This window comes from Scyliorhinus torazame, chromosome 28, assembly GCF_047496885.1.
Source record: "Scyliorhinus torazame isolate Kashiwa2021f chromosome 28, sScyTor2.1, whole genome shotgun sequence".
In the NCBI taxonomy this organism is placed as follows: domain Eukaryota; kingdom Metazoa; phylum Chordata; class Chondrichthyes; order Carcharhiniformes; family Scyliorhinidae; genus Scyliorhinus; species Scyliorhinus torazame.
In genome coordinates, this window is record NC_092734.1 from 27,473,343 (window position 1) to 27,489,379 (window position 16,037).

Consider the following 16,037-nt stretch of genomic DNA (forward strand, 5'->3'; position numbering starts at 1 on the left):
CTCACCTCTACCCTACCCCCGTAACCCAATAACCCCTCCTAACCTTTTTGGACACTAAGGGCAATTTATCATGGACAATCCACCTAACCTGCACGTTTTTGGACTGTGGCAGGAAACCGGAGCACCCGGAGGAAACCCACGCAGACACGGGGAGAACGTGCAGTCTCCGCACAGACAGTGACCCAGCAGGGATTCGAACCTGGGACCCTGGCGCTGTGAAGCAACAGTGCTAATCACTTGTGCTACCGTGCTGCCCTGAAAGACTCATCTCATCTGGCTGCTGGTCACTAGGCAGATTTCCACCTGTTGCTAGGCAGATTGTATCCTATTGTGTCTTATTCGATTCAAGTTACTGCTGTTCGTAGGCACGTCCGTGACACGGGTTTTAACTCCTAACAATTGTGAGAAACACCGCTCAATGGATACGACCGGTGGTGCCCCTCTGCGATTGGGCAAATGGCACAACCTTTCCTGCCAACCCCCCCTTAGGTAATCACCCCCCCCCCCCCGGTAATAATCAAGAGACTCCACCCTAAATTCCTTTCCATTCCCCGCTGACTTGCAGTCTATGAGGGTGCATAGATCAGTCCGAATTACCTGAGGGTACCGACTTTCTGGGATTGTTAATTTAAACATATGACCGTTTCCTTTCTCCTCCCTCCATCTCTCGACTGCCTCTGGTCCCCCCCGTCACCATCCCCTTAGCCTCCTTTAAGATCCACATTATTAATATTATTATACATTGTATAGTCCATTTTTGCTGTAGTCTCTTCATATTATTTTAGTTCAGGATTCAGTGTCTTTTCAACCTTATCTTTAATGGTTCCTCAGTGGCCTCCACATGCCATTGTTCCTGTTCAGGTGGTGATTTCACGGGTCCCTTCGTTCTCCTGTAATGAGTCCAACCTTTTTCCGCGGTTCGTATGGCAGTCTCTGTGGTTAACAAAACCAAGAATGGTCCGTCCCAAGTGGGTTGAAGCTTGGTTTCCTTCCACGATTTCACCAGTACCCAATCTCCTGGTTGAAATTTGTGGACTGCGAATTCAAGGGGGGGGTGTCTGCGCTAGCAGTCCTTGCCTCCTGAGGAATGATAATGAGGAAGACCATGCCAGGTGCCAGTATATATTTCTTTACATAGATATCTTTACATTCTGCAATGGGCCATTCTCCCATTGTTCCAAGGTATAGCAATCCGAACAACATTTTGTATGTGGACAACCCCAAATCTTTTCTTGGAGCCGTTCGGATTCTTAGAAGGGCTATCGGTAAGCGTTTTGTCCAGGGGAGCCTAGTTTCTAGTATTATTTTTGACAAATGATTTTTAAGGGTTTGATTCATCCTTTCCACCCGTCCTGATGAGGGGGGGGGGGGTGCCAAGGAGTGTGGAAGTCCCAATTTATCTCCAAACTTCTCATGGTTTCTTGTAAGACCTTAAGAGGTAAAGTGACTTCCCCGGTCTGTCCGAGTGCACATTTTCTACCAACCCGTATCGGGGAACTATTTGCTCTAGAATGATTTTAGAGACTCCGCCTGCGGTGGCGGTGGTTGTAGGGTAAGCTTATTTCAGCCTTCCCATGGGTGGTAGTTCAGTATTTGCAGCCTTCTCTGTAACAAACTGTCTCTCTCTCTCTGTCTCTCTCACTCTCTGTCTCTCTCTCTCTGTCTCTTTCTGTATTGAAACACTGACTCCAGGCATGTTGCAGCCTTCTCTGTAACAAACTGTCTCTCTCTCTCTCTCTCTCTAGCTCTCTCTGTCTCTCTGTCTCTCTCTGTATTGAAACAGTGACTCCAGGCATGTTGCATCCTTCTCTGTAACAAACTGTCTCTCTCTCTCTCTCTCTCTCTCTAGCTCTCTCTGTCTCTCTGTCTCTCTCTGTATTGAAACAGTGACTCCAGGCATGTTGCATCCTTCTCTGTAACAAACTGTCTCTCTCTCTCTCTCTCTCTGTCTCTCTCACTCTCTGTCTCTCTCTCTCTGTCTCTTTCTGTATTGAAACACTAACTCCAGGCATGTTGCAGCCTTCTCTGTAACAAACTGTCTCTCTCTCTCTCTCTCTCTCTGTCTCTCTCACTCTCTGTCTCTCTCTCTCTGTCTCTTTCTGTATTGAAACACTGACTCCAGGCATGTTGCAGCCTTCTCTGTAACACACTGTCTCTCTCCCTCTCTAGCTCTCTCTGTCTCTCTCTCTCGCAGTATCTCTCTCTATCTCTGTATCTCTCTCTGTGTCTCTCTCTCTCTCTCTCTCAGTATCTCTCCCTCTGTCTCTCTCTCCCTCTGTCTCTCTCTCTGTCTGTCTCTGTCTCTCTCTCTCTCTCTCTTTCTCTCTTGGTTCGCTTCCCCCTGGCGGGTGTTTATTCTCCCACAGTCCCATGCCTGCTCTTCTAATCATACCCCTTTCTTCCCCCGTGAATAGGATACTCATAATGGACATTAATTCGGTCTATGTGTATATATTAGGACCTAAGAACTGATCGAATTGTTCTGCCAGTCCTAAGGGGTCTTCCATTAACATCTTCATCTCTTTTTTGAATGCTCTGACTTCTCCTGAATTTAAAGGAGAATTTACAAATCATACTTCTCCCTCTCCAATAGGAACTTCCCGAAGGGGGTTCATTTTTGTTATTTCTGGTTCCGCTACCTGCCCTTTCGCGGATCTTAATTGCATTTTATTCTCTCCTTCTTTTTCAGGGACTTTCTCTGATTTGCCTTTGTTCATTTGTTGGTCATTTGGCGAGTTATCGTCGTTTGACTTATTCTTATAAGGGGGTGGCAAATTATCTAGGACGTCCCATTGTTTAAGAAGGGCGGTGGGAACGTCTTCGCCCTGTGGGATTAATGGATATATTCGGGTGGCGTCCCTGCTGGGAAGCCAACAACTCGCGTAATTTACTTCTTTATCGGAACAGGGTCTTTTATCGTTGACATATATATATTCAAAATTTGGCACACCCGTTCTTCGTCTGAACCATATTTCGGCCAAAAGACTGAGGGTTTACGGATTGCTTCTTTTATCCATATGAAGCAACAAAATTTTATCATTGTTTTCCTGTCCTTATTTTTTTTTTTGTACAACTCTCAAAATCCCAATTCACTAACATCCGACCCAATGGACGTTCTGGTGGGATATTCTTCGGGATTTTCTTATCGGCGCCGTCTCCTTGTTTTGAGTTTTTACTTCCCATTGTAATGTAATCAACTTTCACTTATTTCTAAGTAAAGTGTCTAGTTATGACAGGTCCGTCAAAACAATCACAATTCTGAAAGTACTTATATCATCAATCCGCCCATACACTTATCCGGATGTCTAGATATAAACTCCAGAGTCCTTATATTACCAATCCGCCCATACACTTATCCGGATGTCTAGATATAAACTCCAGAGTCCTTATATCATCAATCCGCCCATACACTTATACGGATGTCTAGATATAAACTCCAGAGTCCTTATATCATCAATCCGCCCATACACTTATCCGGATGTCTAGATATAAACTCCAGAGTCCTTATATCATCAATCCGCCCATACACTTATCCGGATGTCTAGATATAAACTCCAGAGTCCTTATATCATCAATCCGCCCGTACACTTATCCGGATGTCTAGATATAAACTCCAGAGTCCTTATATCATCAATCCGCCCATACACTTATCCGGATGTCTAGATATAAACTCCAGAGTCCTTATATCATCAATCCGCCCATGCACTTATCCGGATGTCTAGATATAAACTCCAGAGTCCTTATATCATCAATCCGCCCATACACTTATCCGGATGTCTAGATATAAACTCCAGAGTCCTTATATCATCAATCCGCCCCTACACTTATCCGGATGTCTAGATATAAACTCCAGAGTCCTTATATCATCAATCCGCCCCTACACTTATCCGGATGTCTAGATATAAACTCCAGAGTCCTTATATCATCAATCCGCCCCTACACTTATCCGGATGTCTAGATATAAACTCCAGAGTCCTTATATCATCAATCCGCCCATACACTTATCCGGATGTCTAGATATAAACTCCAGAGTCCTTATATCATCAATCCGCCCATACACTTATACGGATGTCTAGATATAAACTCCAGAGTCCTTATATCATCAATCCGCCCATACACTTATCCGGATGTCTAGATATAAACTCCAGAGTCCTTATATCATCAATCCGCCCATACACTTATCCGGATGTCTAGATATAAACTCCAGAGTCCTTATATCACCAATCCGCCCCTTGCGGATGTCTAGATACGAACCCAAGTCAACAAGGTAATACTTAAAGTCGTTTTTCTTACCGTGCTCCGTAACGTAATAACGGGACACGTCTTCTCGGTTCCTCTTGAGCCGTCCCCATCGATCAATGAAGACTATCCCGGAACGAGCCCCCAATTGTGAGAAACACCGCTCACTTAATAATAATTTACACTTAGCCAAATTCTGAAGAAGTATTTTACTCAATCGATCTTGCAAGTACGGGTGCCGCCTGTCAACTTTAGCAGACACACAGAATTTACACAGCATGGTTTTTTTATATACAATCTCTCTGCCTTACTGGCAGCTTCCTTATCTGTTATTCCTTATTTGGACTTGTTATGTTCATTTTGGTTTCCACCTTGCTTGCCTAGCAGTGATATCTGTGAGTTCCTGGTACATCCTTGAACCGTCAGCTAAAAATGATATAGGATGACGCCTCCCATCTGCACCTGCATCCTGTTCTTGTACATCCTGTTCATTCCCGAAGGTCAGTCTCACAGTTACAACAACTTGAGCACTGCAGCTTACAAAAAACTCCACTTGACATCTTATTTCCCATCAAGCCCTATTGTTGACATCTTATTTGTGAACCAGAGTTATTCATGTAAAAACAACATAAATTGCTCATTTCTCAATCGACATGGCAACATTGCAGAAACACTCCCTAACAGCACAGCTGTGCCCACCTGTAACTCAGGATCAATTTCACTGCATGTGGCCTAGATTAGTGCTATACTTTAAGCCTGTGAGCAGTCATTCCCTGCAAGCTTCATAATTAAAGAAGTGCCAACCATCCCAACACCAATGGAGTGATTGTAGAGTGAAAGCTGATATTAACAGTTCGAGGAGTGAGAGATTTGAGAGTAAGTCAGCAGGAGGATTACTAAAGTTGGCAGCATCAGCGAGTTGTGGGCCGAAAAAACAACAGGGGAAGCTGAGGGATGGAGGGACCTGGTAAGAAGGTGGATGATAGGCATTCAGGCATTGAAAAAGTATTGGATTGTTAAGCCTTTCCCCAAACTGTTCTTATTCTTTGCCACAAAGAATAATTTTAAGTAATTCGGCATGTTTCCAATTTCCTAACTGGATGGTGCTGCATAACTGTTGTTAACACAATTTAGAATCACGGTCGGAATCTAAGCAATAATCTTTACCAGTGGTTAGGAGGAAATTGATGCTTGATGATTAATGTGCAATGAGTAATTTTTCTATGTTGTGGCTGAATCAGTCTGACTTTGATGTGTTGAAAACTCATGGTGCAGCTGAAAGCGGTTCCCCTGGGGAACCACTTCTGGTATTCTGTTGGGAGGGAATGCGTTCATCTTGTGAACACATGCTAGCCTTTCGAGAAGACTGGAGTCCCGTAATTCAACAGGAAAGTCAATCGATCTAAAACGGAAAGTTTTGTGGGAAGAAAAATTGTCACATCATTTACTCGCACTCAGAACAAATCAGCTCGGGGCTGTTAGAGGAATTCGGTTTATAAAAACAAAGTGCATTCCATTCCAGAATTGGCTATTTTCTTTTGATTTACTTCCTTTGTGGGCAGGCTTTTCAGCTGTGCAGCCGTGCAGTTGGACAGCACGGTAGCACAGTGGTTAGCACAGTTGCTTCCCAGCTCCAGGGTCCCAGGTTCGATTCCCGGCTTGGGTCACTGTCTGTGCGGAGTCTGCACGTTCTCCCCGTGTGTGCGTGGGTTTCCTCCGGGTGCTCCGGTTTCCTCCCACAGTCCAGAGATGTGCAGGTTAGGTGGATTGGCCATGTTAAATTGCCCATAAGCGTCCAAAAAGGTTAAGTGGGGTTACTGGGTTACGGGTGTGGGTTTAAGTGGGGTGCTAATTCCAAGGGCTGGTGCAGACTTGATGGGCCGAATGGCCTGCTTCTGCACTGTCTATTCTATGATAGTTTGAAATCATTTTCTTCTCCAACCACTTCACGCTCCTTTAGTCACATGAGCCCAACTCACTCCCCAAGTTTCCTAAACACTTCCTGGGTCAACTCTCATTCTGCTCTCACTACTTTCTATTCCAGTCCTCCAAGTGGCTGCACCTGTCACATATCCTCCACAGAACCAGGATTAGGTTCATCGCAAAAGGGGGACACGCTGTATATATCGGGAGGATACGTACCCAAATGATATTATCCAGGATATAAAAGCTGGAAATCCTCAGCAGTCCTAGCAGAGAGAAAAGGGTTTCAGACTGATGATCTACCCAGATTACCGGGTAACACAATAGTTCGGTAATCAAGAGATCAACTCCTATTAGCCCACACTAATTGTAAAATCCACCAAAAGTACGGAGGAGACAAAGGAGGCCATTGGCCCAAACAAAAATGATACAATTACCTGTCCAGATATTTTCATGGATACTGGCCAAGAAGGATATCCCATGGAACATCTCATAAGTTTTTAAAATTCCTAAACCGATAACTAGAGGTTTCAATTTGAGAACGAGCCCAATTGCATCAATGTTGATGAGCTCAGATTGTGACCATAAGAACTGTCCTAATTGAGAGTCACCACTAACTCAATGAGTCCAAGGATGTGCAGGGTAGGTGGATTGGCCATGCTAAAATTGCCCCATTAATGTCCAAACTAATGCAGGTTAGGTGGAGCTGCGGGGATAGGATGGGGGGGGGGGGGCTCTTTCGGAGGGTCAGTGCAGACTCGATGGGCCAAATGGCCGCCTTCTGCACTGTAATGAGTCTTATGGACTGGAATTCTGAGTTCACACACAGCCAACCTTTTTTTAAAAATAAAGCACAGCCGTGGCCCCTTAATGTAGAAACCAACCCTCGCCTCACCCAGTTTTAATATTTAATTGCTAGTTTCTTCTGTCAATGTCGAGGTAATTTGTGGCAGGTGAGGCTCAATGATTTTCCACTGAAGATTGCTGGTGGCACTAACCGTCCTGGTCTCGTGACATGTTAGTCTGCCATCAGACGGCTTACCAGTAACCTCAGCACGATCAAAAACTACAATCACAATCGCAACCCAGCGGGAATACAAGTTGACAACATGTTTCTCCATCAAGACAGCAATGTCCCCGTGGAGCCAATGGGGTGTGCTCTTAATATGGCCAACAAAGCAGAGTCATCATCTGGTTTTGGACAAAATACGTGTAGGTTTGCTTTTTCAAGTGCCTACATTAGAACTATTTCCCTCAAAAAAAAGTAATAATCTTTTATTGTCACAAGTATGAAGTTACATGAAACGCCCCTTGTCGCCACATCCCGGTGCCTGTTCAGGTAAGCTGGTACGGGAATTGAACCTGCGCTACTGGCCTTGTTCTGCATTACAAACCAGCTGTCTAGCCCACTGAGCTAAACAAAGTTTCCATGATATGCAACTGATCTTTGACCTTGAACCTCTCTGGACTTGACATTGAAAGATACAGTCCGTGCCAATGAGAGATAAGTGCTGGACATTACTTTGATTATTAGAAAACAGTCCATCATACTACAAGCCAGCATTCCACTGTTCAGTGACCCATCTGTTGAATCTCCCGTTTGAAAATGTCACGTGGAGCAACAGGGCCAATAGCACAAACAGGCAATCGCATTGAATTCAGCGACTGCACCATGCAGCTGCTTATTCATGACTTGGAGTTATCTCCACACTTTCCCCGTGCTGCTTCCGAGTGGCAAGAGATTCAGTTTCACCGGTTCGCCGAGGCTCCTCCTGCCCTCTCGGACCGACTCGGTGTGACCTTGCTGTGAGGGGGAGAGAGAGGAGGGTCAAGAAAACTTTGGGGGGCTGAGGTAACATGTCTCTGTGTTTCGTGTCTTTGCTTTCTTAGCCTCCGCAATAACGAATTATCCGTCGGTTTCACGGGTACAAAACTAACCAAACAGCCCCTTATCCCTGTAATCACGTGATGACCTTTAGTCTACACCAGATGAAGAATCGTATGTAACATGGCCTGCTCTGATTGAACATTCTGTACAGCGCATGTTTGTGAGCTCTCTCTCTCTCATTCTCTAATGTTTGCTGGCACCATGGAAGCCGATGTCAGTGAGATATTTATAGTGGGTTATGGATAGACCTGTAGCACTGGCCCCCATCCAACTGGAAGGAGGAGGTGTGGGCGAGATTGGCATTGAATCAGAAAATTGGGAGACGCTGTAATTAGACTAAACTGACAGAAAGCGCAAATGTTTGTGAGCTGTCCAATGTTACCTGTAATTGCGGATAGCGATGAGGACTGTCGGAGGATACAGCAGGATTTAGATTGTTTGGAGACTTGGGCGGAGAGATGGCAGATGGAGTTTAATCTGGACAAATGTGAGGTAATGCATTTTGGAAGGTCGAGGGGCATAGACAGAGTGGATAGTCAGAGGCTTTTCCCCAGGGTAGAGGGGTCAATTACTAGGGGGCATAGGTTTAAGGTGAGAGGGGCAAGGTTTAGAGTAGATGTACGAGGCAAGTTTTTTACGCAGAGGGTAGTGGGTGCCTGGAAACCGCTACCGGAGGAGGTGGTGGAAGCAGGGACGATAGTGACATTTAAGGGGCATCTTGACAAATACATGAATAGGATGGGAATAGAGGGATACGGTCCCAGGAAGTGTAGAAGATTGTAGTTTAGTCGGGCAGCATGGTCGGCACGGGCTTGGAGGGCCGAAGGGCCTGTTCCTGTGCTGTACATTTCTTTGTTCTTTGTTCTTTACACCCGGATGTATACATACACGTTTTATTGAGCCCCTGCAGCTCTCCGAGTACTCTCTTTATTGCTCCGTCGAAAGGGAAAACTCTCCTCCTGCCAACCCTCTGAATCACGAGTGCTGCCGTCTGATCGGGAGGCATCAGGTTTCAGGACTGGAAGCTTGTACATATTAACAGGGGTTAATGGAGCCGCGCCAGAAGTTGGCATTGTTGCGCGTAAATGCCGAGATGTTTGTTGTTGGGCGCACAGCCACAAAGGAGGCCAGGGAGCAGGTCACCGCTCCCTTCATCTCCTGAGATTCCAGGTGTCAGCATTAGATATCATTCGGTCCTCGCAACCCAAGAGCAAAGCACGGTAGCATTGTGGGTAGCACAATTGCTTCACAGCTCCAGGGTCCCAGGTTCGATTCCGGCTTGGGTCACTGTCTGTGTGGAGTCTGTACGTCCTCCCCGTGTGTGCGTGGGTTTCCTCCAGGTGCTCCGGTTTCCTCCCACAGTCCAAAGATGTGCAGGTTAGGTGGATTGGCCATGATAAATTGCCCTTAGTGTCCAAAATTGCCCTTAGTGTTGGGTGGGGTTACTGGGTTATGGGTATAGGGTGGAGGTGTTGACCTTGGGTAGGGTGCTCTTTCCAAGAGCCAGTGCAGACTCGATGGGCCGAATGGCCTCCTTCTGCACTGTAAATTCTATGAAATAACAACGAGCGTCCCGAACAGTGATTAAATGTATTCCTGGAGGCTTCATTACGTGGCTTGTCCCCATTCTCCAGCCATTGGGCGGCCAACGCGCCCGTCTTTGTGACGCATTGCCTTCTACGCCAATTGGAAGGCGAAAAGACCCATTACCAATTGGATGATTTTGGACTGTCAACCCAAACAGCCTTTTATTCCCCCCCCCCCATTTTCAATATTTTTATATTGAGCAATGTTAAAGAAAATGAGAAAAGAAAAACAATCTTTTGAATGTCCCGGTGACGTTTCTCCAGAATTGCAGAGAGCAGTGTCCTGGAGATTACAAAGAACAAAGAAATGTACAGCACAGGAACAGGCCCTTCGGCCCTCCAAGCCCGTGCCGACCATGCTGCTCGACTAAACTACAATCTTCTACACTCCCTGGGTCCGTATCCCTCTATTCCCATCCTATTCGTGTATTTGTCAAAATGCCCCTTAAACGTCACTATCGTCCCTGCTTCCACCACCTCCTCCGGTCGCGAGTTCCAGGTTTTAAAAAAACTTGCCTCGTACATCTACTCTAAACCTTGCCCCTCTCACCTTAAACCTATGCCCCCTAGTAATTGACCCCTCTACCCTGGGGAAAAGCCTCTGACTATCCACTCTGTCTATGCCCCTCGTAATTTTGTAGACCTCTATCAGGTCGCCCCTCAACCTCCGTCGTTCCAGTGAGAACAAACCGAGTTTATTCAACCGCTCCTCATAGCTAATGCCCTCCATACCAGGCAACATTCTGGTAAATCTCTTCTGCACCCTCTCTAAAGCCTCCACATCCTTCTGGTAGTGTGGTGACCAGAATTGAACACTATACTCCAAGTGTGGCCTAACTAAGGTTCTATACAGCTGCAACATGACTTGCCAATTCTTATACTCAATGCCCCGGCCAATGAAGGCAAGCATGCCGTATGCCTTCTTGACTAATTTATCCACTTGTGTTGCCCCTTTCAGTGACCTGTGGACCTGTACTCCTAGATCTCTCTGACTTTCAATACTCTTGAGGGTTCTACCATTCACTGTATATTCCCTACCTGCATTAGACCTTCCAAAATGCATTACCTCACATTTGTCCGGATTAAACTCCATCTGCCATCTCTCCGCCCAAGTCTCCAAACAATCTAAATCCTGCTGTATCCTCTGACAGTCCTCATCGCTATCCGCAATTCCACTAACCTTTGTGTCGTCTGCAAACTTACTAATCAGACCAGTTACATTTTCCTCCAAATCATTTATATATATTACAAACGTCCCAGCACTGATCCCTGCGGAACACCACTGGTCACAGCCCTCCAATTAGAAAAGCATCCTTCCATTGCTACTCTCTGCCTTCTATGACCTAGCCAGTTTGGTATCCACCTTGCCAGCTCACCCCTGATCCTGTGATTTCACCTTTTGTACTAGTCTACCATGAGGGACCTTGTCAAAGGCCTTACTGAAGTCCATATAGACAACATCCACTGCCCTACCTGCATCAATCATCTTTGTGACCTCCTCGAAAAACTCTTATCAAGTTAGTGAGACACGATCTCCCCTTCACAAAACCATGCTGCCTCTCACTAATACGTCCATTTGCTTCCTGTAGATCCTGTCTCGAAGAATTCTCTCCAGTAATTTCCCTACCACAGAAGTAAGGCTCGCCGGCCTGTAGTTCCCTGGATTATCCTTGCTACCCTTCTTAAACAGAGGAACAACATTGGCTATTCTCCAGTCCTCCGGGACATCACCTGAAGACAGTGAGGATCCAAAGATTTCTGTCAAGGTCTCAGCAATTTCCTCTCCAGCCTCCTTCAGTATTCTGGGGGAGATCCCCTCAGGCCCTGGGGACTTATCTACTGTAATATTTTTTAAGACGCCCAACACCTCGTCTTTTTGGATCTCAATGTGACCCAGGCTATCTCCACACCCTTCTCCAGACTCAACATATACCAATTCCTTCTCTTTGGTGAATACTGATGCAAAGTATTCATTTAGTACCTCGCCCATTTCCTCTGGCTCCACACATAGATTCCCTTGCCTATCCTTCAGTGGGCCAACCCTTTCCCTGGCTACCCTCTTGCTTTTTATGTATGTGTAAAAAGCCTTGGGATTTTCCTTAACCCTATTTGCCAATGACTTTTCGTGTCCCCTTCTAGCCCTCCTGACTCCTTGCTTAAGTTCCTTCCTACTTTCCTTATATTCCACACAGGCTTTGTCTGTTCCCAGCCTTTTAGCCCTGATAAATGCCTCCTTTTTCTTTTTGATGAGGCCTACACTATCTCTCGTTATCCAAGGTTCCCGAAAATTGCCGTATTTATCCTTCTTCCTCGCAGGAACATGCCGGTCCTGAATTCCTTTCAACTGACACTTGAAAGCCTCCCACATGTCAGATGTTGATTTGCCCTCCAACATCCGCCCCCAATCTAGGTTCTTCAGTTCCCGCCTAATATTGTTATAATTAACCTTCCCCCAATTTAGCACATTCACCCTAGGACCACTCTTATCCTTGTCCACCAGCACTTTAAAACTTACTAAACTGTGGTCACTGTTCCCGAAATGCTCCCCTACTGAAACTTCTACCACCTGGCCGGGCTCATTCCCCAATACCAGGTCCAGGACTGCCCCTTCCCTAGTTGGACTGTCAACATATTGTTTTAAGAAGCCCTCCTGGATGCTCCTTACAAACTCTGCCCCGTCTAAGCCCCTGGCACTAAGTGAGTCCCAGTCAATATTGGGGAAGTTAAAATCTCCCATCACCACAACCCTGTTGTTTTTACTCTTTTCCAAAATCTGTCTACCTATCTGCTCCTCTGTCTCCTGCTGGCTGTTGGGAGGCCTGTAGTAAACCCCCAACATTGTGACTGCACCCTTCTTATTCCTGATCTCTACCCATATAGCCTCACTGCCCTCTGAGGTGTCCTCCCGTAGTACAGCTGTGATATCCTCCCTAACCAGTAGCGCAACTCCGCCACCCCTTTTACATCCCCCTCTATCCCGCCTGAAACATCTAAATCCTGGAACGTTTAGCTGCCAATTAGATTAATCTTAGGCTGCTGGCCAATCCTGGAGGGTAGGAGACCCTAATAATAAACAGTGACCATCATCAGCCCTGCCCTCTGTGTTCTACCCTGCTTCCAATCAGCTCCCTAACTGGCTGCTACTCTGATTGGACTATACTCCGTATGGTCAGTGACATTAAAGCCATCCCTGGACTTTTCCGTCTACTTTCTAGTCAGATCAGGATCCAATACAAGCTCTCCTCATCCCTAATGACTAGACCAAGCGAATGATGATTGGGAGGCAGGTGAGTGATGAATGCTTAGACCGAGGATGTCCAGATGGCGGAGGGAACCTCCTGGCCTTCATTTTAAAATGGTTCTTTCTCCTTGTCCTTTTTTTTAACTCTAAAATAATTCAACCCCAGCCTAGAGTTTTAATAGACTCCCCATTTTTCCAGCTATGGGGTTCCCCCTTTTAACATTAAATGCTTTTATCTCCTGGTAGATGAGGGGCTGGATTCTCCGTTGTCGGGATCCTCCATTTTGCCGGCAGCCCACTCCCGCCCGCAGATTTCCCGACAGCGCAGGGTTGCCCACAATGGGAAACTCCCATGCCGGGACGGAAAATCCCGCTGCCAGCGGGGGCCTGTTGCACCAAAAAGATGGGTGCAGCCGGACGGAAAATCCCGTCCGAGGTGTCTGTCATGTTATCAGCACTTCTTGTCAAGGAATCGTGACAGCTCAAATTGTTGATTCTCCTTTTTTTTTGTTCTAGGGGGTGCTGGGGACCGGGATCGGGATCGGGATCGGATGGCTGTCAATCATGAAGCATTCCTACTTATGGCAAACTCCCAGAATGACATGGAGGATTGGGTGAAGGCCATTAGACGAGTGATATGGGCTCCATTTGGTGGAGGTACTCCAATACATCTGGATTATGTACCAATATTAAACCCAACTTTCTGTACTCTGCTTAACTTAGGACCCATTTTAGCAGGGGCTCCAATTACCATCAAGCCACGAGGGCAGCTATGGGCAGCAGATGCTCCAAAGTTACCAAGGCAGCCACTTTGTAAATATCTGACATGGGGACAGTTCCATATCGTGGAACCCATTTATCCGTGGTTCCGACATACAAGGCCCAAAGATTGGGCAAAGTTCCCTACTTACAGGCATCATTTGTTGAAGGAGGTCCGTGGCCCAAAGATAAATCTCAGGATTAGGACCATTTAAAAATGGTCAACTTCAGAATTTATTCACTCGTGAGCTAAATGAATGACACAGGATTAGCAAGGTTTCTCTGATGGGTTTATTCCAGCCACGGTGACTGTATTCAAATGGCATTAATCACCTCTATCATATTACGCACTGTGAATTCAGTGAGAACGAGCATCACCTTCGCTTATTTTTATTTTTTAAAGTAGTAATTGAATGCAGTTATTTTCACCACAATGAGTACAGCAGTACCTAAGCGATCCAGCGCTCATGCCTCATCTGAAATGCATAAACATTTCCAGTTGTCTCTTTTGAGAGTGCGTAACACACTGTGTAGGCTGTTGCATTTACCATAGGTTGAGATTAAGCCAGTTTTTGCCCCATTCACCTTTAACCTCTGTGCACGCTGACCTACGCCAACTCTTGCTGTCAAGCAATGTTTTGATCATGCAATTCTCATTCCTGTTCTCAAATCCCTCCCGGGTGGCTTCACCCCCTCCCTGTCTCTGTAATCCACGCCAGCTCCACAACCCTCTTGAGGTATCGGCACTCATCGGAATCTGTCCTTTGAACATCCCCAATTTCAGTCGCTCCAGCACTCGCGGCTGCATCTTCTTGTTATCCAGGTCCTGAGCTTTAGAATTCCCTACCCATACCTCTCCGTCTCTCTCTCTCTCTCTCACACTTGTTTCCTTTGAGATGTGCCTTAAAGACTACCTCTTTGACCAAGATTGGGCTATCTAATCGAGTATCCCCTTATGTGGCTCAGAGACATATTTTGTTTTGCTCCTATGAAGTGCTTTGGGATGTTTTATTACATTAGAGGTGCTATGTAAATGCAGGTTGTTTTTATTGTAGATTGTACGTTGCAATTCTGTATTTCATACCATCTTAGAATGCTGGGTTTCTAAAGATAAATTGAAGCTGTGCTAGTCACTGATTGCTCTGATGTGAATGTATCTTCACCTATTTCCTTATCATTTGAACAACTCTTTTCATATCGAAACATGTCTTAAGAGCTGAACATCATAATCATTTCATTACTATAAAGTGCTGCAATGATGCTCATAGAAATCAAATGCATGTGTTCATGGACGTTTTCTTCAAAGCCTATGGGCGGGATTCTCCACTCCCGCGCCGAAGTGGCCGCGCCGTCGTGAACGCCGTCGAGGTTCACGACGGCGCGAAACGGCCCCTTTCCCGACCGATTCAGGCCCTGACAATGGGCTAGGATCGGGGCCGTGTCATCTACACACGCCAGGCCTTGTCGCCCGCGTAAAGGCGGCGCCGCATAGCTGGCTTCATCCGTGCATGCGTGGTTGCCGTCCTCTCTAAGTCCGCCCCGCAAGAAGATGGCGGACGGATCTTGCGGGGCCGCGGAAGGAAGGAGGTCCTCCTTCAGAGAGGACGGCCCGACGATCGATGGGCACCGATCGCGGGCCACCCCACATTTGAGGTACCCCCCCCCCCCGGTGCAGGATCCCCCCTCCCCCCCCCCCCCCCCCCTCCCCGCAGGCTGCCCCCCCCCCCCAGCGTTCACGCACCGTTCACGACGGCAGCGACCAGGTACGGACGGCGCCGGGGGGAACCCGCCGTTTTGGCCTGGCCGCTCGGCCCATCCGGGCCTGAGAATAGTGGGGGTGCCAGAGAATCGCCATTTTGGGTGTCTCCGGCGATTCTCCGGCCTGCGGCCCGCGGAACTCGACCGGGCCGTTTCCGCCGCTTGGGAGAATTGCGGGAGGGCGTCGGACCGGCGTCCCGGGAAATTTTGGCGGCCCAGGCGATTCTCCCAACCGGCGCAGGAGTGGAGAATCTCGCCCTATATTATTGGGTCTGTATCACTTAATGCTCCCACACCCTATGGTTTTTACGTATTTTTTAAAATTCATTCAAGGGATGTGGGCTTTGCTGTTTAGGCCCAGCATTTATTGCCCATCCCTAACTGCTCCTGAGAAGGTGGCGGTGAACTGCCTTCTTCAACCGCTGCAGTCCCTGTAGTGTAGGTACATGTGGCGTGCTGTTAGGGAGGGAGTTCCAAGATTTTGACCCAGCGACAGTGAAGGAATGGCAGAATGTTTCCAAGTCAGGATAGTGAGTGGCTTGGAGGGGAATCTCCAGGTGATGGTCTTTCGTGTGTCTGCTGCCCTCGTCCTTCTCGATGGTAGCGATCGTGGGTTTGGAAGGTGCTGTCTAAGGAGCCTTGG

At 46.9% G+C, this 16,037-nt stretch overlaps 1 protein-coding gene across 3 annotated transcripts in view; it reads left to right on the plus strand.

The window, feature by feature from the left end:
- Positions 1-16,037, plus strand: part of arhgap22a (Rho GTPase activating protein 22a) — a 385,586-nt gene that overhangs the window by 304,420 nt on the left and 65,129 nt on the right. For 2 of the 3 annotated variants that reach the window (XM_072491734.1, XM_072491735.1), the window contains one exon: positions 13,394-13,534. The exons of the other annotated variant lie outside the window; for it this stretch is intronic. In XM_072491734.1, coding sequence (XP_072347835.1) covers positions 13,394-13,534 — 141 coding nt within the window. The remainder of the gene's footprint in view (positions 1-13,393; positions 13,535-16,037) is intronic. 3 annotated transcript variants of the gene reach the window in all.